Genomic DNA, 23,937 nt, shown 5'->3' on the forward strand with positions numbered 1-23,937 from the left:
GATTCTAGCCGGGGGGTAAGGCAATTTGGGGAAATTAGTCGACCAGAAAAAGGGGATTCACCTAATACACTATTTGGGATTCTGCCGAATCCTTGGTGAACCGAATCCAAATCCTAATTTGCATATGCAAATTAGAGGCAGGAAAGGAAAAAGTGGAAAAATTAAAGGAGAACTAAACCCTAAAAATGAATGTGGTTAAAAACGTCATATTTTATTTAGTGAACTTATTGCACCAGTCTAAAGTTTGAGCTTGTCAATAGCAGCAATGATCCAGGACTTCAAACTTGTCACAGGGGGTCACCATCTTGGAAAGTGTCTGTGACACTCACATGCTCAGTGGGCTCTTATTGGCTGTTGAGAAGCTAAGCTTAGGGCTCGTCACTAATTATCCAGCAGAAAATGAGCTTCCCTGGCTGTAATATAAGCTGATGCTACAGGTTTGCTGATTATTCAATTCTGATGCTAATTGCACTGGTTTCTGTGCTGCCATGTAGTAATTATGTGTATTAATTACTAATCAGCCTTATATTGTGACATTTCTATTCTATGTGTACTGTATATTGTGAGTGGCTCCCTAAGCTCAGTAAGTGACAGCAACACAGAGCATGTGAATCAGTGAATCAGCAGAAAAGAAGATGGGGAGCTACTGGGGCATCTTTGGAGAAACAGATCTTTACTGCTAAAGGGTTGTGGTTGTCTGGGGCTGACCCCATCTAAATAACAAATGCTCTGTAAGGCTACAAATGTATTGTTATTGCTCATTTTTATTACTCTTCTTTCTGTTCAGGCCTCTCCTATTCATCTTCCAGTTTCTTATTCAAATCAGTGTATGTTTTTCATTTATCCTATATATCTCCTTTAATAAATGTAAAATAAATGTATCTGCTGGACTGAAATATTATATTACAGTATAGGATCCATTATCCAAAAAGCTCTGAATTACAGGAAGATCCTCTCCCATAGACTCCAGTTTAATCAAATACGTGAAAATTAGAATAAAGTACCCTGTACTTGATTCCAAGATATAATTAATACTTAATGGAATCAAAATAGTCCTGTAGAGTTTATTTAATGTTTAAATTATTTTTTTTAGTAGACTTAAGACAAATATCGCTTATTTGGAAAACCCCAGGTCCCTAGCATTTTGGATAACAGATCCCATACCGGTTTCACTTAATATTTCAAGTACATTGGAGTGAAATTATTTTCATCTTATGTCCTAATTGGTTAATATTTACATGTTTTGCCTTTTAGGAGGTTCATTCCCAAAAAAGCAATGGTAACTTTGCTAGAACATCATGGAGAAGGCACTGAATTCATCAGAAATATCGCCTTCTAAATCATCTCCGATTGTGAGCCGCAAGGAGGTGGAACCATCCAAAGAGACCGACAGCAGCAAAACACAATGGGAAAAACGGGTTGGCTTCGTATTGGTGCATGCAGGTAAATTGGCTCCCGTTGTAATGACTTATTTAGCCAAGTATAGGTAGACCTTTTTATCAGTCTAGTATAGGACTGGGCTACATCTCCGTTACATTTGGGGGAAATCAGGGGATTTAATTTCCCTTTATGGCCCTGCAATGCTGTGTAAGGCAGACGTGACGATTCCGGGGAGATTAGTTGCCCAGTGACAAATCTCCTCTTCTTCAGGCAAATTAGAGGCCTGCAGCGGGTCAGGTACCTGCGGGTTACCAGCAAAAACCTACGGAACCCTGCGGGTTTCAGATGGAAGTTTCGGGAGCGAGTATAGACCTGGGTCGACGGTTCTCCGGGTTCGCGGGTCTTTTCAATACCAAGTTTTAATCCTTTTTCTGATCACGGCTACTTCCAATGATGCCACTTCCGGTTTACAACGACAGCACTTCCTGTTTCCTGATGGTCAGCGTGTTGTGGATCGGGTTGCGGATAAGGTACTTGCGGGTCTGATCCATTCTGCTAAGTACGGGGGTTGCCATTGTGGTTGGGGTTTAACAATTGGTTCCACGCAGGACTCTAGGGCAACTAATCTCACTGAAATACCTTCCCACCGGCTAGAATGTCGGCACTCGGATCACTTCGGCTTTCCGAAGTCGCCCGAAGTTTGCCTCCACCAATAAAAAATAAAAAAATTAATTTAAAGAGCGTTAGCACTTCTAAAGCAAACAAATAGTAATTACAAATGCAGAGAAATAAATTATTTAAATGATGCTCTGTTATCAGTGGCCTTCCAGCAGAATTCTGAGATTGGTGGGAGCTGCAGTTGAACCACAACTTTCAATTTGGATAGATTAAAACCACTAATTTCTGCTTTGTTTCCCCTGTATGTTTAGTTGTCCTCCAGCTGCATGTTTAAGTAGAACTGGATATTAATGTTGAGGCATACAGATGCAAAAGCAAGATAACGGGTTATTAAGTATCATTGTAATTACCTTTATTTTCCACAGCAGTGTTCAATGACAGCTTAATCAGTATTAAATGTTACAGTTCAGCCCTTGCGAAGGAGAGTCTATAATCTGAGCTGAGGGTAGAAGAATAAAGTACTTATTTACTGGAAAATAATGTCGCTATTTTGCATCCTTCATTAATACTCTACAGTCACGAGGAGCTAAATTACCTTTATAAACAAATACAGCACTCGGCACTCAACCCATTATCAATATATTTAAGACAGAGACATTTTGTGCTACTGCTACTGAAAAATGCCTTACCCTTTAAACAACACAGGGATTGTTTGTCCATATATTACAATATATTTAAGCTGAACAACTACGTCACAGTCATCCCATATCTGGCCAGTCCTACGCTCAATTTTATCTGATTCATTAAGAATTCTATTGCTTCATTATACATTTTACACAGGGACTAAGTTTTACCTGCAACTTACTTGCTGCTTTCAAAGTAAAACTCCCAAATTGATCACTTGTGTGTTAAGTATAAGACCTACAAGCCATGCATGTCCACATAAGATAAACAGAGTGAGTGCAATGCTTTGTTCACCACAATTGTTTTGTCTCCAGTAACTATTAAAATCATCTAGATTTTGCCTAAAGGAACAGTAACATCGACAAATGCAAGTGATTTCAATTAATAAAAATATAATGCGGTGTTGCCCTGCACTGGTAGAAGTGATGTGTTTGCTTCAGAAACACAAGCACGCCCAACCAGTAGTCAAATTGCGGGTCATCATGGGTTTTGGGTCAATATGCGCATCACTAGCTCATGGTAATGTTCGGTTTGATTGCCTCTGATCACCCATAAAAACCCTATGCTGCCCACCAGGGCCGCCATCAGAAATCACAGGCCCCCATACGACAACATTTCCTGGGCCCCCTGGGCTGCGCCCACCGCAAGCCCCACCTACAGGTCTGCCCTCCCCACCCCACAGGTCCACCCCCCACCACAAATATTGGTGGCTAGGGTTCACACATGTTAATAAAAAATAAAAGATATTGGTGGTCAGGGCCCCCCATAAAAAAAAACATTTGTGGCCAGGACCCCCCCATTACAAAATATTGGTGGCTAGGACCCCACATGAGAAAAAAAAATTGGTGGCCAGGCCCCCCCCCACATTATAAGAAAATTGGTGGCCAGGGCCCCTTAAACGTCCATGCCTTCCCAAAGTCAGCAGCTCTCAGAAAGATGGGGGCCCGGCTAATCAAGTAAGTGTGCCGTGGCCGGGGCCCCCCTTACCCTAGGGCCCCCTACAACTCTCCCCCTGTCCCCCCCTGATGGCTGCCCTGCTGCCCACAATAAGTTCTTGTGCTGACATTACTTCTGGAGACCATTTTTAGGGCAACATTTTGGCTAAAAAGGCGTGAGCTAAAAAAACACCAAACTCAACCAATGTGTTGCTGATAGTTTGCAAAGGACCCACAAGCTTTGGAGAGGAACGTTATGCAGAGTGAGTGATGATCTTGAAGATTTCATTTGCTAGTACAGTGCCATTACATAATACCTTGTATAAGCTGTACTTTTAATTACTTGTTTCCTCTCACCTAGGTGCAGGTTATCACTCGGAATCAAAGGCAAAAGAGTATAAACATGTCTGTAAGCGTGCGTGTAAAAAGGTAGTGTTTTATTCTTCCTTTGTTTTCTGCCTATCTGCTAACGGCAAAAAATGTGTAAACCATTTCATATTATGATTTGCAGCTTTGTTTGAGCATTGTATTTTTTAAATATATATAAATATATATATATATATATATATAATATGTCGGTATAGTGAACACACTCCTCCCGGGTATAATTCTGTCGATGGTGGTGCGTTGGTCAAAGCTTAATGTTATAATCCAGTAAATGGACCCGCACTCGTTCATATTAGTGAAATAAATGTGTTTTTATTCACAGGTTCATTTCCAACGTTTCGGTCCTCTCCTTGAAAAAGGTCCCAGAGAGGACCGAAACGTTGGAAATGAACCTGTGAATAAAAACACATTTATTTCACTAATATGAATGAGTGCGGGTCCATTTACTGGATTATATATATATATATATATTGAATAAAATTGATCTTTATTTCCAAGGCCTTTCTCAATGTCAGAGAGAAAAGGCCTTGGATGGGGCCAAAACGTCAGACTGAAGTTCTGTAAATAAAGATCAATTTTATTCATTTATAAGGCCTAAGAGTTCTGATACTTCTGGAGGTATTGAGAAAATTTGATGTTTCTGCACCCAGGCATATATACTAATTTTGGCTTGGGGAGAATTCATCATTGACTGGTCCATGTATTAACATAGCAGTAAATATCTGTGTCTCCAAAGATGCCCCAGTAGCTCCCCATTTTCTTTTCTGCTGATTCACTGCACATGCTCTGCACTTACTGAGCTTAGGGACCCACTCACAATATACAGTACACATAGAATAGAAATGTCACAATATAAGGCTGATTAGTAATTAATACAGATAATTACTACATGGCAGCACAGAAACCAGTGCAATTAGCATCAGAATTGAATAATCAGCAAACCTGTAGCATCAGCTTATATTACAGCCAGGAAAGCTCATTTTCTGCTGGATAATTAGTGACGAGCCCTAAGCTTAGCTTCTCAACAGCCAATCAGAGCCCACTGAGCATGTGAGTGTCACAGACACTTTCCAAGATGGTGACCCCCTTTAAAATGGACTCTATGGGCTTCCCAGAATTTGGAGCTTTCTGGTTAAGGGATCCCATTCATAAATGACATACTGCTTTCTTATACTTTGTCTGCAGTAGGGGGAAGTGTCCCATTTCTAATGAAGCCATAGTATTTACAGGTACTATACAAGAAGTTTGCAATTATTTTAGTGCTTTAAATTTATGTATAAAATGGGACTGTTATGTAAATATATAGAATAATACATCGTTTTTTTAAATGTAAGGATCTTAGAATTTGCCTTGGGTTATGTGGCCATATAAGGGCAGGTAGCTGTGATTCTTGTATGCTCATACGTGATATTAGGAGGTCCATGATTTCTCAAAGGGCACATGTTTCCATGATGCTTGTAACAATAACATTGATCCCATTCTATGAATGTATTTTACTGCTTGTAGCATGTAGGTTATTGTTGTATAATCTACACTGTATATTTGCTGTCAGTAAGGGTATGCTATTATTTTACAAAATTCTCACACCAGGAATCAACATCACTGCTGCATTTTGTGTTTGTTGCTCAGGTATAAACGACCTCTTTATTTTACTTGCCCTATTTCTCTCACATCTGCCTTCCTATTATTTCTCTTAAACAGGCTATTGAAAAGTTACAGGCTGGTGACCTTGCAACTGATGCGGTAACTGCAGCTCTGGTTGAGTTGGAGGTAAGTGCCACTGGTTATGCACTGTATACGAGTATGGGATCTGCTATCCAGAAACCTGTAATCCTGAAACTCCAAATTACGCAAATAGACTCAATTTTAATCAAATATTTAAAAATAATTTCCTTTTTCTGTGTAATAATAAAACAGTACCTTGTACTTGATCCCAACTAAGATATAATTAATCCTTATTGGAAGCAAAACCAGCCTATTGGGTTTATTTAACGTTGAAATAATTTTTTAGTAGACTTAAGATATGGTGATCCAAATTACTTAAAGACCTCTTATCCGGTAAACCCCAGGTCCCGAGTATTCTGGATAACAGGTACTATGAAACTATAACAATTGCATTTCTGGAGATATGATTTATTGTATCGGTAAACCATATCACTGATCATTTACACCAACTACTCTTTTGAGTAATTTTGAAAGCAAGTTGGTCGGAGTTAACAATCGAATGCACTGTTTATTGAAAACATATTCCTTACAAATAAAAGTTATGCGCCATCTAAGGGGCAAATTCATTAACTGGCGAAGTGGCTAACGCTAGCGAAAATTCACCAGCGTTACGTCATTTTGCTACTTTGTCAATTTACTAAAAGTTTCCCTGGCAAAAATTCGCTAGCGAAGTAGATAGACCAGACGAAGTTGCACTCTGGCGAAGGGGCGAAACTACGCAAATTTACTACATTTTTTTTTTTTCAGAACGTTACCTCAGGTCAGACCAGGCGAAGTGCAATAGAGTAGATAGGAGTTTGTAAAAAAAAAAAAAAAAAAAAAAAAATTTTAAATTTTTCTAAGTCCCAAAAAACTCTGAAGTTTTTTACTTTTTATAGGGTGATAGGCTGAAAAAGATTGACATTTTTTTTGGGGGTACCCTCCTTCCCCCCTACTTTTGTTAACATATGGCACCTAAACTATACCGTGGGCACACGTGTAGGGCATTAGAACACCTCTATATAATTTTATTAAGTTTCCCTGGACTTGTGTAGTGTTATTTATTTGCTGAAGCAAATACGGCCATTCAAACTTCTATTTCGCGCTGTATGCAAATTTCCGATCGCTAGCGTAACTTCGAACCGATGATCGTAACATCGCTAGCGCAACTTCGCAAACGATCGGTTCTTCGTGACTTTGCACAGCACTGGCGAATCTACACCTGGCGAAGTCAACGCTGGTGCAACTTCGAAGGTAAGTAAATTTGCCCCTAAGACAGTTTCCCTAAAGGACAAGGAAAGTTAAACTAAAGAAGTAGGTAGAAATATTGTACATGATGTTTTGAGCTTCTGTACCAGCCCAAGGCAACCACAGCCCTTTAGCAGTAAAGATCTGTGTCTCCAAAGATGCCCCAGTAGCTCCCCATCTTCTTTTCTGCTGATTCACTGCACATGCTCTGTGCTGCTGTCACTTACTGAGCTTAGGGAGCCACTCACAATATACAGTACACATAGAATAGAAATGTCACAATATAAGGCTGATCTCTAATGCTGTACTAGGCATAATTAAACGCTAGTGCATCTTCGCTTTGATTGCCGAAGCGTTCGGCGCCCTGGACCCAACTTCACACTTAAGTAAATTAGTGTTGTCTGTGCGAATGTAACCTGGCGACGTGTAGCGATGGGTGCAAAGCTATCACTGGCGAATTTTCACCACTTAGTAAACTTACCCCATAAACTGTAGCTCTATATAAAATAAATGAATAAAGGTAGTGATATTTATACAGTATTTCATTGTTCAAATCCTCTGAAGTTTGGCCAAAAAACTCCTTTGCATTAGTTCATCCAAATACTGTAATACAAAATAGTGAAATGTTTATTATAAAACTACAGTAACTGTTATCCAGAATGTTAGGGACCATGGGTTTTCCAGATAAGGAATCTTTCCATAATTTGGATCTCCGTATCTTAAGTCTATTAAAAAACAATTTGAACGTTTATTAAACCCAATAAGATTGTTTTTCCTCCAGGAAGGTTTAATTATATTTTGTTTGGGCCAAATACAATGTTCTTTTTTATTATTACAGGAAAAACAGAAATCATTTTAAAAAATGTCCCATAATTCGGAGCTTTCTGAATAACGGGTTTCCAGATAACAGATCCCATACCTGTAATTCATGTTCTAGGCCAAAAGACTGCATCTTGGTTCAGCAGGTTAAGAGAACATTGAAGTATTTGAATCCACTATTTGGGATTAGGCCAAATCCCAGAATCCTTTCTGAAAGATTCGGCCGAATACCGAATGGAATCCAAATCCTAATTAGCATATGCAAATTAGGGGTGGGAAAGGAAAAAGTGTGAACGTTTTTTCACTTCCTTGTTTTATGATGACAAGTCATGTGATTCATTTCCCGCCCCTAATTTACAGATTGAAATTTGGATTCAGATTCGGTTCGGCCAGAGACAAGAATCCGAATTCGGTGCATCCCTAGTGTTAACTATATAAATGTCCTGAAATGAGAACCTGTTTGTATTGATTCCTATACTGTATTTCTGCTTGCAGGACTCGCCATTTACAAATGCAGGAATGGGCTCAAACTTGAATCTACTTGGCAAAATAGAATGCGACGCAAGTATAATGGATGGCAAATCTCTAAGTTTTGGAGCAGTGGGGTCCCTAAGTGGTATGACTTAAAAATACAATAATATTTATATCTATGGAAAGTTGTGGGTCATATTGTAAAATATTAGGATGTTGTAAGCTACCGAGGAGTTCCCTGGCCATGTCAAGGCTGGTTGCTTTTATACAGGTCGTGGAACTTCTCATTTCCTCATATTTCACAGTAGGAGGAGGATTATTTGTTATAATATGTTTCATATGACACCATCACAGCGATTATAACTGACATCCCTAAGCACTGTTTATAAGGAAATCATTTACAGGGTATTCATTGTGTATTATATACAAGTGCAAGTGTAAGATTTGTTGTAAGATTTTCCTTTGGATTCATTTTAAAGGGCATGTAAAGTCTACATTTTCCTACCATGTATATAAGTTGGGCACATCTTCCCCACCCAAACCACATCATTTGTACTACATATACCCCCTCCATTTACCAGCGCCATCACATTTTCCTAAAACAGATAGCAGCTTTCACTCGGTGGCCATTTTCCCTCTAACACATCATCAGTAACATTGAGACATGTAGGCTGTAGAGTTCATAGATTGCAGGTTACACAGGCACAACATACTTTGATACAAAGTTCTGCTGGGGTTGAGCACTGTAATGGTTAAGGTGAGCTCAGGTGAGGTGGTTAGGAGAAAAAAATAGGACCAGACAGCTAGAGCAGCAATGCTAACTCCTCATTGGCTGTTAGACTGGAGGGTGTGTTTAGAAATCTGAGCTGAGTAGAACTGAGCATGCTCATAAGTCAACAGCCAAAGCAAATTCCAGAGGGAGGGGAACGAGTGGGTTAGAGGAGGAGAAAGATTTTTAAGTGATAAAGGGGATGCTGCAGCCTTACTGTTAACCTTTTAACAACCAGAGTGCACTTATCTAAAGCTTTCAAAGAGGCTGTTCACTGGTTACATTTTTGTGGAGGGGGTGTACATGTCCTTTAAATATTAAAATGCTAGTAAGACCCACATCTAATATGCTGTATAGTGTACAGCATTCCTTACTTGTCCCACCATTCTTATGTGTACCAGAAATCTTTAGACAGCCTAGTCTATGCCTGTATCAGCTGGGCCACAGAACGCTGGATGAGTGCATGTACTATAGGTTTCAACTTTGAAATCTCTGACACACAGTGAATATTATGATCTATTGGAGGCGGCTACAGGAGTGTTGTCGAATAATAATGTTAACTAGCCATCTGTTTGTTTGATATGAGTTATTAGAGCAATCTTTGTGATTTTTCTTAATTATCCCCCCCCCCTTAGTCCATTTGCGAAGTTAAGGGGTAAATTTATCAAGGGTTGAAGTGTGAATTTATTTGAGTTTTTTTAAAACTCCCATAAACTCAAAATCTCACTTAGCGAAATTTATTATTAAAATTAAATTTCTAATCACCCTGAAAACTCGAAATCGACCCGAAAAAACTCAAATCGAATTTGAATTGACTTTGAAACGAGTTTTAAAAACTCGATTCAAGTTTTTTTCCGAAACTGAAAGTTTGCAAACAACTCAGAATTGATCCCTGGACGTCTCCCATTGACTTTTAACAGCAATTCTGGAGGTTTTAGGTGGTGAAAAGTCGAATTTGAGTTATTAAATAGCCTGAGTGTGATAAATCTTGAAAATCAAAGTCAAATTTCTTGAAATCGCAAATCAAATTTGGATAACTCCCTAGTTGATTTTGCAAGTTTTGGGAATAAAAATTTTACATTTTGAATTCGATTTTCCAATTTGACCCTTGATAAATCTTCCCCTAAATGTGAGAAGGCATTTCTCATTGAATTTGGACATGGTTTTATTTAAAGGGTACACGTCGCTCAGACATAAAAAATTCACAATTTCTCATTCCAAAATTGAGAAAGCCAGTTGGGTTACGGGTGAAATGTCTTCAAGAAAAACACAGCCGGTCCAGTTGATGTGACTTATTTCTACAGATATACCATGACCTGGATCTTCACAAACGTTTAATAAAATAATTTTTTTTAACAAATTGAAATTATTTCTAAGGATAGAATGTCCCCTTTAATGTATTCATATACAGGTATGGGCCCTGTTATACAGAATACTCAGGTATTTCTAAATGAAAAAACACTAAAAATAATTTAAATAATAAGGGGCAGATTTAGGAAAGGTCGAATTTCTAAGTTATGTGAATCAACCTGAAAATTCAAAACAAACTTGAATCGAGTTTTCCTCCAAAAAAAAAAAACTTGAATGTCAGGAAGGCAATTAACATTGTAACTTGTAAATGAACTCAGCAGGTGTTAGGTGGAGAATAGTCAATTAGAACTGTTTCCAGGGTCAAGATGTAATAAATCTCACAATCAAATTCAAGTTGGTGATTTACAATTCAAATTTGTGAGTTTTGACCAACAAAAATTTCGAATCGAATTTACCATTCGAACCTTAATAAATCCAATAGAATTGTTTTGCCTCCAATATGGATTAATTATATCCTAGTTAGGATCAACTACAATGTACTGTTTTATTAGTACATTATTACATTATTAAATCTAATGATTTGAATTATTTGATTTAAATGGAGTCTACGGAAGGTGGCCTTCCCATAATTGATGTCATTCTGGGTTTCCGGATAATGGATCCCTACCTGTATACCTTTCTGTGGATAGTGCATAAGCAGTAGCACATACCCCAAACTCAACCACAGCTGAAGTTATGTTTATGATTTTCAGGATTATGATGTCATATTTAAAGGGATCCTGTCATTGGAAAACATGTTTTTTTTCAAAATGCATCAGTTAATAGTGTTACTCCAGCAGAATTCTGCACTGAAATCCATTTCTCAAAAGAGCAAACAGATTTTTTTATATTCAGTTTTGAAATCTGACATGGGGCTAGACATATTGTCAGTTTCCCAGCTGCCCCTGGTCATGTGACTTGTGCCTGCACTTTAGGAGAGAAATGCTTTCTGGCAGGCTGCTGTTTTTCCTTCTCAGTGTAACTGAATGTGTCTCAGTGGGACCTGGATTTTACTATTGAGTGCTGTTCTTAGATCTACCAGGCAGCTGTTATCTTGTGTTAGGGAGCTGCTATCTGGTTACCTTCCCATTGTTCTTTTGTTTGGCTGCTGGGGGGGGGGTGATATCACTCCAACTTGCAGTACAGCAGTAAAGAGTGGTTGAAGTTTATCAGAGCACAAGTCACATGACTTGGGGCAGCTGGGAAATTGACAAAATGTCCAGCCCCATGTCAGATTTCAAAATTGAATATAAAAAAATCTGTTTGCTCTTTTGAGAAATGGATTTCAGTGCAGAATTCTGCTGGAGCAGCACTATTAACTGATTCATTTTGAAATTATTTTTTTTTCCCATGACAGTATCCCTTTAATGTGTTATATTAACTCCACATTCTTTCTTAAAGGAATCAAAAATCCTGTTTTGGCAGCAAACAAGTTGCTTTGTGAAGGACAGAAAGGAAAACTTTCAGCTGGCAGGATTCCCCCTTGGTAATACCATTGTATAATCTAATTTTTTTCCCATTTAATACACGTGATTTGTATAATACGTTGTTATTAAACACTGGTCGGATCTTAAAATAGCCCAAGTGTGAGTATAGATTGGCCTTGGAACCTCTTGTCCTCTGGCTCATGTGAGAACTATTAATTGCTTTCCCATTGATGCTAGGATGGATGTTTTTGATAATCCCAATTTCAAAAGCATTTTTTTCCTAACAGATGACTTTGACACAAAAAGTAAAAGTATTGGGCAATAAAGGATTCTGTCGGCATACTACATTAAAACAATAAAATACAGTTACGTCCATAAATTTTTGGACAGAGACAACTTTTTACTAATTTTGGTTCTGTACATGACCACAATGAATTTTAAATGAATCAACTCAGATGCAGTTGAACTGCAGACTTTCAGCTTTAATTCGGTGGGTTGAACAAAAAGATTGTATAAAAATGTGAGGAACTAAAGCCTTTTTTTAACACAATCACTTCATTTCAGGGGCTCAAAAGTAGTTGGAAACATTGAGTCAAAGGCTATTTCATGGGCAGGTGGGGGCAATTCCTTTGTTATGTCATTATCAATGAAGCAGATAAAAGCCCTGGAGTTGATTTGAGGGGGGGGGGTGCTGTATGTGGACAACATACGGTCAAAGGAGCTCTCCATGCAGGTGAAACAAGCCAATTTAAAGGAGAACTTCTCTCTCCGTCCACAGTGCATTAGTCAGTAAGAAGCAACTGAAGAAATACCTGACCCTAAAATGCAAAGCAGCGCAGTTCCTGGGCATCATCTTCTGCCCGTTTTTTGTTGAGAACAGAAGAGAATGTGAACGACCAGAAGATGGTGCCCAGGAACTCCACTTCGCTGCTTTGCATTTTAGGGTCAGGTTTTTTTTCAGGGGTGTCTTTTTTAATAATGGACAGGGTGGGAATGGAGAGAGAAGTGGGGTGATGGCAAGCTGTTAAGGGGGCTTTTGTAATTGGGGGGGGTTTCGTTCTCCTTTAAGCTACTCAGCAGGTGTCTCCAGTGTATGGGCTCTTATGCACTGTATTCCCCATAGATATCAAGCTGAAAATATTAAGATATCAATTGGGCAGTTTTGGAAATCCCATTGGCCATGGACGTCATTCGCACATTAATGCGGCACTCTCCCGATGGGCCTGTATAGGTGCCAAATAAGATCCGATCGTTGGCCTGGGGACCAAACATTTGGATTACGCCAACTTGGTCCAGAATGTAGGTGGCCAAAGTCCTCGGTGTGATCGGACACCTGGTAGCTATGCCACTGTCTTTAAAGGGGAACTATCGTGAAAATGATAATTTAATATAAGCTTTGGCATACTGAAATAAGACACTTTCTAAATATAAACCATTAAAAATTCTGTACTGTTTCCAAAATTATCAGGTTTACTGTATCTTCATTATCAGCATCTGTTTCTCTTCATTCTGTCTTCATGCAGCAGTTGGGTGTCAGATATTTATTGACAGTTAGATCCAATATATCTTATAGGGGAGGCTCCTTTTGCCTAGAAGATGTATTAGAGCTCACTCTATTAAACTCACCAGACATCATGTCTCTCTACATGCAGAATTTGTGCAAAAAAGGCAGTTATTTTGTTTGCACTGGAATCAGTTATTTGAGTGAGCTCTAATACATCTGTTAAGCAAAAGGTGCCCCCCTATAAGATATATTGGATCTAACTGTCAATGAATATCTGACACCCAACTGCTGCATGAAGAGAGAATGAAGAGAAACAGATGCTGAGAGAGGGATAACGAAGATAAACTTGATTATTTCCGAAACAATGCAGAATATTTAATTGATTGTATTTAGAAAGTTTCTTATTTCAATAAAGGAAGCTTATATTAAATCATGATAGTTCCCCTTTAATGTGTATGCCCAGCTTAAATTGGAATGACAACAGATACCCGTGCCATGTTATTTTCATAGAACTACATTAATTACGCCAATTTAATAAAGAGATTGCTTATAGTGATCAGTATGCTGGCAATTGTATAGCGTATACAGCCATTTATTTCATCAAGATAATGTCATGTACATCTCTGTCTGTTAATGCAAAAAGGCTTCTTTACAAACAGAACAATTGTTCTTTCTATTTGCAGCTTTCTGGTTGGAGACGGAGCATTTAAATGGGCCGTAGACCACGGGATACCAACATGCCCCCAAGACATAATGGCCACAAGTGAGTTTTTCTATAGAGATGAATGTAAATATTCTGTATCAGTGTTTTAATGTTTTCTTGAATTAACAAGAGCCCAGCCACTGTAAGTAATGGCAAACACAGTTCTTGTATGGAGGTATTAGTACTTTGAGGAGGTGTTTATCCAGATGATTATGATGTCATTGTGACATCATTATTATGGCTCAAATAAAGTCTTATAATTGACTTTTTTTTGTCCTGGGACTCATATTTATACGCTGCTCATCACATTCACAAGCCTATTGCTTATATCAACAAGTGCCTTATAGCTCGGCGGCAATTGACAACAATTCACCAACGTTACCGCCTGCAGGGACATTGCCAATTTACTAATGGGCGCAGGCGCCAATTCGCTAGCGAAAGAGATAGACGCTAGCGCTCATTCGCACTGTATCGCCAGGCGACAATTTGCTCTGGCAAATGGACGTTACTCTGCAGATACAGATTTTACTGAACGTTAGCTCTTTCGCCCAACTTACCTTCGCCAGCTTAGACCAGGAGAAGTGCAATAGAGTGTATAGATCTTCCTCAATCTTCTGTTACTTACATCATATTTTTTAGTGGAAAAAGCTTCCAAAAAACGCTGGCGTCTTTTCTTTTTTTCAGAGTGATAATCAGCCTGCAAAGGTCCTTTAAAATTTATTTTTGGGTAACTGGGTTCCCCCATACATTTTCTAACATATGGAACATTAACTATGTGTAGGGCAATATATTTACTCTAATGTCTTTATTAAGGTTGTGTAATTAACAGTGGAAATGTTAAGTAATTGCAGCAACATATATAATAAAGACGTCCATACAACTTTAAATTTCCTGCTGTATGCAAATTAACCTGAGCGCAAGACCTCTAGGGAGGCAGAAATGAACGCTAGCGGATCTTCGTTTTGAATTGCTCGCATTGCCGAAGTAACGATAGTGAAATGTCGCCAGCGTTCGGCGCCCATGCCGAAACTCCACATTTTAGTGAATTAGTGTTGTCTGAGCGAACTTTCACCTGGAGAAGTGTGACGATGGGCGCGATGTGGTCGCTGGCGACTTTTCGCAGGTTAGTGAATCTGCCCCGTAGAGTTGGCTGCCACATTTCATCTGAAAAAAGCTCTGTTTTAGGAAAGAGCTGTATTAGGTATTTGTATTTTGTCCTTGGAAATAAGCTCACAGTCAAAAATAAACTTTTGTAAGCAAGCCCTCTAGATTCAGTTCTGGTCTTTGGTGTCCCCCTCCCTCTTTTTAAAGGGATCCTGTCATGGGAAAACATGTTTTTTTCAAAACACATCAGTTAATAGAGCTGCTCCAGCAGAATTCTGCACTGAAATCCATTTCTCAAAAGAGCAAACAGATTTTTTTATATTCAATTTTGAAATCTGACATGGGGCTAGACATATTGTCAGTTTCAGAAAGAACCTCATTAAGAATAAGTAGATGGGTTTATCGGATCATCCCAAAATCAGTCTTTTCATGTGACAAAATCTGTTGTGTTGCAGTATGACTTGTAAAAAACTATCATTGGACAGATAATATGTTAACAAAACATGACCATGGCTTTTGTAATGTTTTAGTTTTCATTCTTACATTGGCCATTTTCGGAATCCTTTCTATTTCATTATTTTGCCTTTAAATATTGTTGCCTTTCTCCCTTTCTTCTCCGTTTTTTATCCTGCTTGATTTTTTTGTTTTATTTCCAGTCTTTTCGTTCAGTTTCTGTAGAAGGTTTGCTTTTTGTTGCATGTTCCTTTTCCTCCACATTTGCCTTTGACTGTTTACTGTTCTGTTTTTATTTCTGATTTATTTCTTTTAATTTTTTTGGCCTAAATATCATTTCTGATTTTCACTATATTCTATTTACGTTTATATTATGTATCCCTTTTTTTTCTTGATTCTTAAGTCATCGAACCCTACACATATTTGTGTAAATTGGAGAATTTTATGCATTGGCGTGTCTAAAAGCAAAGGCACACCAATGACATTATTTCTTATACATTATAGATAAAATAACAACATTTCACAAAAGATAAACAACATTGAATCTAATATATTGGACCACCTCTTTCTCTGAGCTTTAATAATTTGTTCTTATACATCTTATGTTCTGTATGAACTATATTTACTCATGAGCATTTATTCTCCTTGTTTAAATTAAATTGTCTAATATGAGGTTCATTGTCTATGGGGCTGATTCACTAAGGGTCGAATATCGAGGGTTAATTAACCCTCGATATTCGACTGGGAATTGAAATCCTTCGACTTCGAATATCGAAGTCGAAGGATTTAGCGCAAATAGTGCGATCGTACGATCGAAGGATTATTCCTTCGATCGAACGATTAAATCCTTCGAATCAAACGACTCGAAGGATTTTAATCCAACGATCGAAGGAATATCCTTCGATCAAAAAAACTTAGCCAAGCCTATGAGGACCTTCCCCTTAGGCTAACATTGACTTCGGTAGCTTTTAGATGGCGAACCAGGGGGGTCAAAGTTTTTTTTTAAAGAGACAGTACTTCGACTATCGAATGGTCGAATAGTCGAACGATTTTTACTTCGAATCCTTCGATTCGAAGTCGAAGGTCAAAGTAGCCCAAAAATTACTTCGAAATTCGAAGTTTTTTTACTTCGAATCCTTCACTCGAAGTTAGGGAATCAGCCCCTAAGTGTTAGTTAATTTTCTTTTTAAAACACAAATAGCCTCTAATTCGCTAATATTTTTTTTTTGTTGTTGTTGTTCTTGTGAAGAGTTAAGTTTGGCAGCATTCAAGCGTAACAAACGAAAACTGGAGCTTGCTGAAAAGGTGGAGACGGATTTTATTCAGTACAAAAAAAGAAGACAATCAAGTGAAAAGGTTGGTGTTTTTGCAAAAAGAGTCTCTGCAGGCATTTTGACCATGGCAATAGGTAGTGGTGATCAAAATGCCCACTATTGTTATTATTATTCTCATTAATTATGGCAGTTCTCTATAAGAAATACATCATATGAAACAGGCCGCATGTAAAATGTTTTATCATATAAATAAAGCCTGTTTTTAAAAAATTTACTTACACACAATTATTTGCACACTTTTTTTTTTTCTTTGCTCATTGCTTTCAAGTGTTTACTCAGTGAGCACACAAAGCATCACAACGGTGGCTCATTGTAAAACATATATATAAATTTGATTACATTTTTTTTAGGCCTTATATTAGGATATAAAATTTGTTGGTTCATTTTCTTTGAAGACACATTGATGCTATTTAACTCTCAAACTCTTTCATTTCCACTGTTTTGTACTATTTAGGAAAACATATATCAAAATTAGGGATGCACCAAATCCACTATTTTGGATTCAGCCGAACCCCCCGAATCATATGCAAAATAGGGGTGGGAAGGGGAAAATTTTTCACTTCCTTGTTCTGTTACAAAAATTCACGCAGTTTCCCTCCCCGCCCCTAATTTGCATATGCAAATAGGATTTGGTTCGGTCTGGCAGAAGGATTCGTCCGAATCCTGCAGAAAAAGGCTGAATCCCAAACCGAATCCTGGATTCGTAATGTTGGAGCATAACCTGATGTAACTGGTGACTTCCTTGGAAACACATTTTATTTTCAGAAAAAATAATCAGCGTTTGTTATGTTGCTTCTCTGCTCTTATTAAATCCTATTTTCTGTACTAAAGCCATCAATGAAATGGCTGGATATATATTCCAGATCATTTTATGCAACATGACAAAGTAGATCATGAAAAATCTGCGTCCAACTGAGTCATGTTAGAGTAGTAACTAGGAACTAAATTCAGAATCTCCATTTTGCATGTTGGAGCAATGCTAAGAAACATTGTTAGCAGATCCTCATCTACTTTACTTCCAATGTTTTGGCAACAAACCCCTGTGATGTTTTACAGGCGTCTCTGGCAGAAAAAGAGGTTGCAGTTAAGTGCATAGAAGGCTCATTTTGGTTTTTGCATAAAGCTGACATGCCACAGGTTGTTCAACTTCCACTGCCTTATCTTAGGATAATAAACTAATGATTATGACAATTAAACCAAACTTGTTTTACCTAGTCTCCACATCTTTTTGTATCACCATCTCCTAATGAGCAGACAACAGAAATAAAAGTAATGACAACAGTAAGGAGTGTGAAGAACAATGATTGTCCTCAATGACTGCTCTGTTCTTTGCACCTTACATCTTAAAGGAGAAGGAAACCTACGGAGGGATTTTATTGCCAATAGATTAGCTGCAATAGTGCAAGCTAGAATGCTATATTTATTCTGTAGAATGTTTTACCATACCTGAGTTAACAGCTCTAGAAACTCTCTGTTTGTTTAGGATAGGAGCTGCAGTATTAACATGGTGTGACATCACTTCCTGCCTGAGTCTCTCCCTGCTCTGGGCTCAGATTACAGTAGAGAAGGGAGGGGTGGGGGGAGAGGAGCAAACTGAGCATGCTCTTGCCCAGGGCAAGGAGGTTTAAACTGAAGGCAGGAAGTCTGATACAGAAGCCCATGAGTACACAATAGAAGGAAAGAAATGTGATGTTTCTTTTGACAGGGGACTCAGAGCAGCATTACTTTGAGGGTTTACTGGTATATTTAGATGGACCTTTCTGATAAGGCTTACTTAGTTTTAACCTTTCCTTCTCCTTTAAGGTGGCCGTACACGGCAGATAAAGCTGCCAATATTGGTCGTTTGGACCAATTTGACAGCTTATCTGTCCGTGTATGGGGGGCTTCCGACGGGTCTTCCCGATCGATATCTGGCCATGATATCGATCGGGAAGGTTTGATTTTTAACCGACCAACCCGTCGTTGACCCTTGGCGTATCGTAATTTGATCGTTCAGCCATACGACCGAACGTTCAAATTGCCCCCGATATAGCCATATCAGAGAAAGATCCGCTCGTTTGGCGATGTCGCCAAACGAGCGGATCTTTGAGTCTATGGCCAGCTTATATAGAAAAGCAGTGGCAGATCATTTTGGCACAGGTATAGAGGAGTGTGTATAGAAGCAAGTACACATGTAAAGAGAGTTTAAATGCATGCTTGTGTTAATATGAGATTTATAGAGTAAATGATTCCTGCAGGAGAAAACAGATTTATCTCAATTATAAGAGGTAACTTGTGGTGGTGCCCTTTGTGAATGTATAGTTAGGTGCCAGGGTTGCACCAAATCTAGGAATTTTGGTAAAATCCACAAGGTAAAAATGGACATTAAGGTGGAACATATTTATACAGATGACTTAATTTTGCCAATAGTTTTGGTTACAAGTCAAATTTAAAAAAATCACATGTATTACAACCCTAGTTGTTATATAACTTTACTTTATAGGAAGTGAACTACACAGTTGTGTCAGCATTGGCCATGTAAGCTGTGAACTCAGCTTTGCTGTATCATCAGCAGGCGCCTTTGTATATGTCAAGATCTCTGTGTCTAGACCATTAAATGTTTTCTCCTTTCCCGGGAACTGGTGAAAGTTGGGCTATAGTGTTGTTCTTTAGCTTCGCCATGCAAATAATAGTGTCCCAGTTCTTTAGGTATGGCTTTCATTCAAAATGAATGTCCTAAAGGCCAGAGAAATAATGTTATGGAGAACTATACATTGGTCATCAGCAGAAGTCCTTGTATATGTCAAGATCTCTGTGTCTAGACCACTGAATGATTTTTCCTTGCCCCTCAACTGGTGAAAGTTGGGCTGTAGCTTCATAATCCACAGAGGTCCCTGTCCTATTTGGAAGTTTCTTTTGTCTGCGCTGAAATTAGCCAGAAAATCTGACTTTTTGGGCAAAAATCCGAAAAATTCGGGCTTTTCAGGAAAAAATGTTGCGTTCTGGGTTTTCGCTTGATTTTATTGAGTTTGTCCCTGATTGGTTTATATTGTGCTTTTTTAATAATAAATAAGGTCACGTCGTGGATTCTAGTTTGGTCTGACTTCTTTATTTTAAAAAATCAGAAAAAAATGGATTTTGATAAATAACCCACATAATGTTTAAATAATTTTTTTTTAGTAGATTTAAGGTACGGCGATTCAAATTACAGAAAGATCCCTTAATCAGAAAAAAACCTGATCCCGAACGTTCTGGATAACAGATCCCATACCCGTAATTGTAAATTTTCACCATCTCGAAAGCAATGAAGGTTTCCTACCCCTGGTTTATGTTGTAGTTCTTATCATAAGATGAAAATGTGGCCTTGTCATTGGATGGCAGATTATCAAATGTTACTTTAATAGTCATGATCAGAAAGCAGTGCTTAAAGGGAAACAATAACCCTGAACATAAAACATATATTGTATATGTAAAACACTGTTTCCTAGTCTAAATTATCATTTTTAAATAAATATACTTTTGTTGTAGTACCGTATATACTTGAGTATAAGCTGAGTTTTTCAGCGTCCAAAATGTGCTGAAAAAGTCTACCTCGGCTTATACTCAAATCAGAGGGCAGTAGCTGAGATTGCAGTCACTTTTAATCATTCCTATACCAAAATTTCGCTTGGGGAGAGACTGCAATATCAAACAGCGCCCTCTGTTGGTTATATAAAAGAATAGAGCGCCCTCTGTTGGTTATATGAAAGAATAACAGTGCGCCCTCTGTTGGTTATATGAAAGAATAACAGTGACTGCAATATCACACAGCGCCCTCTGTTGGTTATATGAAAGAATAACAGTGACTGCAATATCACACAGCGCCAGCTGTTGGTTATATGAAAGAATAACAGTGACTGCAATATCACACAGCACCATCTGTTGGTTATATGAAAGAATAACAGTGACTGCAATATCACAGAGCACCCTCTGTTGGTTATATGAAAGAATAACGACTGCAATATCACACAGCGCCCTCTGTTGGTTATATGAAAGAATAACAGTGACTGCAATATCACACAGCGCCCTCTGTTGGTTATATGAAAGAATAACAGTGACTGCAATATCACACAGCGCCCTCTGTTGGTTATATGAAAGAATAACAGTGACTGCAATATCACACATCACCCTCTGTTGGTTATATGAAAGAATAACAGTGACTGCAATATCACACAGCACCCTCTGTTGGTTATATGAAAGATTAACAGTGATGGCAATATCACACAGCGCCCTCTGTTGGTTATATGAAGGATTAACAGTGACTGCAATATCACACAGCGCCCTCTGTTGGTTATATGAAGGATTAACAGTGATGACAATATCACACAGCGCCCTCTGCACATGGTAGTGGGACAGTGGGACAATGCACACAGTAATCCGTTTGGCAATTCTCTGTCACCATCAACTTTGCAAAGAAGTCCGGTTGATCGCTGGGGGGTCGCTTTGGCAGAATGTGCGCTGCTGGGAGACAGGGCTGTAGTTGTGTCTAGGCTTATACTCGAGTCAATAAGTTTTCCCAGTTTTCGTAGGTAAAATTAGGTACCTCAGCTTATACTCGGGTCGGCTTATACTCGAGTATATACGGTATGTGCCGTTCGATAACACAAACTAGGAAAACTGCCATTTTTAGTACAAAGGTCCTCCCCCTGCTCATACAATAAACTGTGCTTACACACAAACCAAGGGCACACGTATTTTTTAGTTTTCCTTTAATATGCAATTAAATGGGTTGAACAACGTTGCTGATATGAGTGATTAGGGCAGCAGACAGGTAAACTTGTCGTACCGTCAAAATGTTACAGGGTTACCCATTTGAAAAAAAACAAAAAAAAACAACGAAAATGGTATAAAGGTGATACCATCATTGGCTAACTAAGATAATCATAGCAAGCTTTCAGAATATTTTAGTTCCTTTTTCCGCTAAAAATAATATCAAACTCTAGTTGGTTCACACCAATACATAAGCCAACATCAGTGTCAACCTTAGGTTTTTGTATTTGTTCATTGTAGGTTGTGGGTACATGTGTACAAAAATGTTGTGATTATAGCAGATTTGTTTTTGGTCTGGATGGAATAGGAACACCCCATGTAATTCAATCAGAGGACAGATAATCACTGGGACGGCCAGTTTGGCAAATGACTAAACTGGCCACCTCTCCGTGGTTTACTCTACCTTGACTCTGGTGACTTCTCTATTCCACTGTTATTGAATCAGTTTAACTGAATTGGAGAGAATAAGGCAGGATTGCATTTAGAAGCATGGTTGAGTCTGTGTGTAATCTCTCCAACCTCTCTCATGGATAGAAGGAGCCCTACTTGACCCTTGAGTGAAGATATGTGCAGTGGTTGATTAATGCATAAAAAGGGTTCTCACCAGCACTTGTGATCCTCCTTCAGTTCTGCTGCTTTGCACTCGGGTTCCCTGGATGTTTGGCTTAACAACACCAGGGAGCAGATTTACTAAGGGTCGGATCGAATGGTCGAATAGTCAAACGATTTTTACTTTGAATCGCTCGAATCATTCGATTCGATCGAATTTGACCCATTCAATGGTCGAAGTACCCAAAAAAAAACTTCGAAATTCGAATTTTTTATTGTCCGAATCCTTCAATTGAGATTAGTAAATCTGCACCCATATGTTTCCATGAAAAAAAGTATAGGATTGTCAAACACATTTCTCATATTCTGTATTCATTGAAGTGAGTAGTGCGGCGCCTCCTTATATAAGTTACTCAAGAGGAAATGAAATGTTGCAGTAAACAGGAGCAGAGGCACTGAGGTATGTATCCATGTCCTAGGTATATTGGGAAAGGGATCAAAGTCACCGGCACACAGGGAATAACGCTAGCAGGGCGAACCCTTGCAAGAATTATTGCGCAATGCAATGTTTCGGAGCAAAAACCCATGCTTGACAAAGGAGTTTTTCCCCCAAAACTTTGCATCCCGCAATAATTCTTGCAAGGGTTCACCCTGCTAGCGTTATTCCCTGTTTGCCGGTGACTTTGATCCCTTTCCCATGTTGGTTGTGAGGTGGCCAATACCTCTTTCACTGTGCACCAGGGATTCACGTCTTCGGAGTGCCAGGGACTGGTCCGATTTTGACCGCTCATCCCTTATTCCCGAAATGTTACTGAATAGTCATAACTTTCTCTTTGATCTCCTGCACTGAACAGCCAGAAAAAGATACAAAGTTTCTAAAACTTAATTGGCTTTTGGCAGAGAGCCCAGAATATGTGGCAGGTGATACTTTTGTAACCCTTTAAGATAAGCAAAGAAACAATTGTAACAATTTAAGATAAGCAGGCCTCTTGGGGAAACTGTGACTTGCAGCTTAAAGGGCAATTCACCTTCATTAGAAAAATGTTGTTCAAACTTACGTAACCTGCAACAGATGGGAATTAGTGGGTGTGGCCACAAAAATGGGAGTGGTCGAAAATCGCCTCCTTCTCCGCCCACCAAATCTTTTTGTCCCTCTTTTTATTTCCAAATTGTCGGGAGGTATGTATTGCCAAGCTCTAACTGTTGGGATGTTAAGCATCACATTTCTCTGAAAAAGCTATGAACTTAAAATGTCACAGCATAATGATGTGTATTCTATAAATTGTGAAAATGCAGCTATGAAAAGTATTTATCACGTGAGCTGGGCTATCTATTATATACCAAGATAAACAATGCAAAAATATGACATACCGTATATACTCGAGTGTAAGCCGTCCCGAGGTTTCTAATTTTACCTCCAAAAACTGGGAAAGCTTATTGACTCGAGTATAAGCCTAGGGTGAGAAATGCAGCAGCTTCTGGTAAGTTTCAATCAATAAATTGAGGGTTTCTGCTCCCATTGCGAATATTCTTGGATGCCGGCGGCTATTCTTGGACGCATATTTTGGGGGCTGAAAAACTTGGCTTATACTCGAGTATATATACGGTACTTTTGATTTTGCCAGCAGAAAATGAAATGCATACGTTTCTGCTCAGGCTGACTTTCCTTGTTAATGTTCTTTTATAAACACCGGTTGTTATTACTCCACA

At 38.6% G+C, this 23,937-nt stretch overlaps 1 protein-coding gene across 3 annotated transcripts in view; it reads left to right on the plus strand.

The window, feature by feature from the left end:
- Positions 1-23,937, plus strand: part of tasp1.S (taspase 1 S homeolog) — a 54,520-nt gene that overhangs the window by 2,950 nt on the left and 27,633 nt on the right. For all 3 annotated transcript variants that reach the window (XM_041564181.1, XM_041564183.1, XM_041564182.1), the window contains exons 2-8: positions 1,255-1,443; positions 3,979-4,046; positions 5,706-5,774; positions 8,271-8,391; positions 11,767-11,851; positions 13,980-14,059; positions 16,806-16,912. In XM_041564181.1, the coding sequence (XP_041420115.1) occupies positions 1,299-1,443; positions 3,979-4,046; positions 5,706-5,774; positions 8,271-8,391; positions 11,767-11,851; positions 13,980-14,059; positions 16,806-16,912 (675 nt within the window). In that variant the 5' untranslated portion in view covers positions 1,255-1,298. The remainder of the gene's footprint in view (positions 1-1,254; positions 1,444-3,978; positions 4,047-5,705; positions 5,775-8,270; positions 8,392-11,766; positions 11,852-13,979; positions 14,060-16,805; positions 16,913-23,937) is intronic.

Source organism: Xenopus laevis, chromosome 5S, assembly GCF_017654675.1.
Source record: "Xenopus laevis strain J_2021 chromosome 5S, Xenopus_laevis_v10.1, whole genome shotgun sequence".
Classification (NCBI taxonomy): domain Eukaryota; kingdom Metazoa; phylum Chordata; class Amphibia; order Anura; family Pipidae; genus Xenopus; species Xenopus laevis.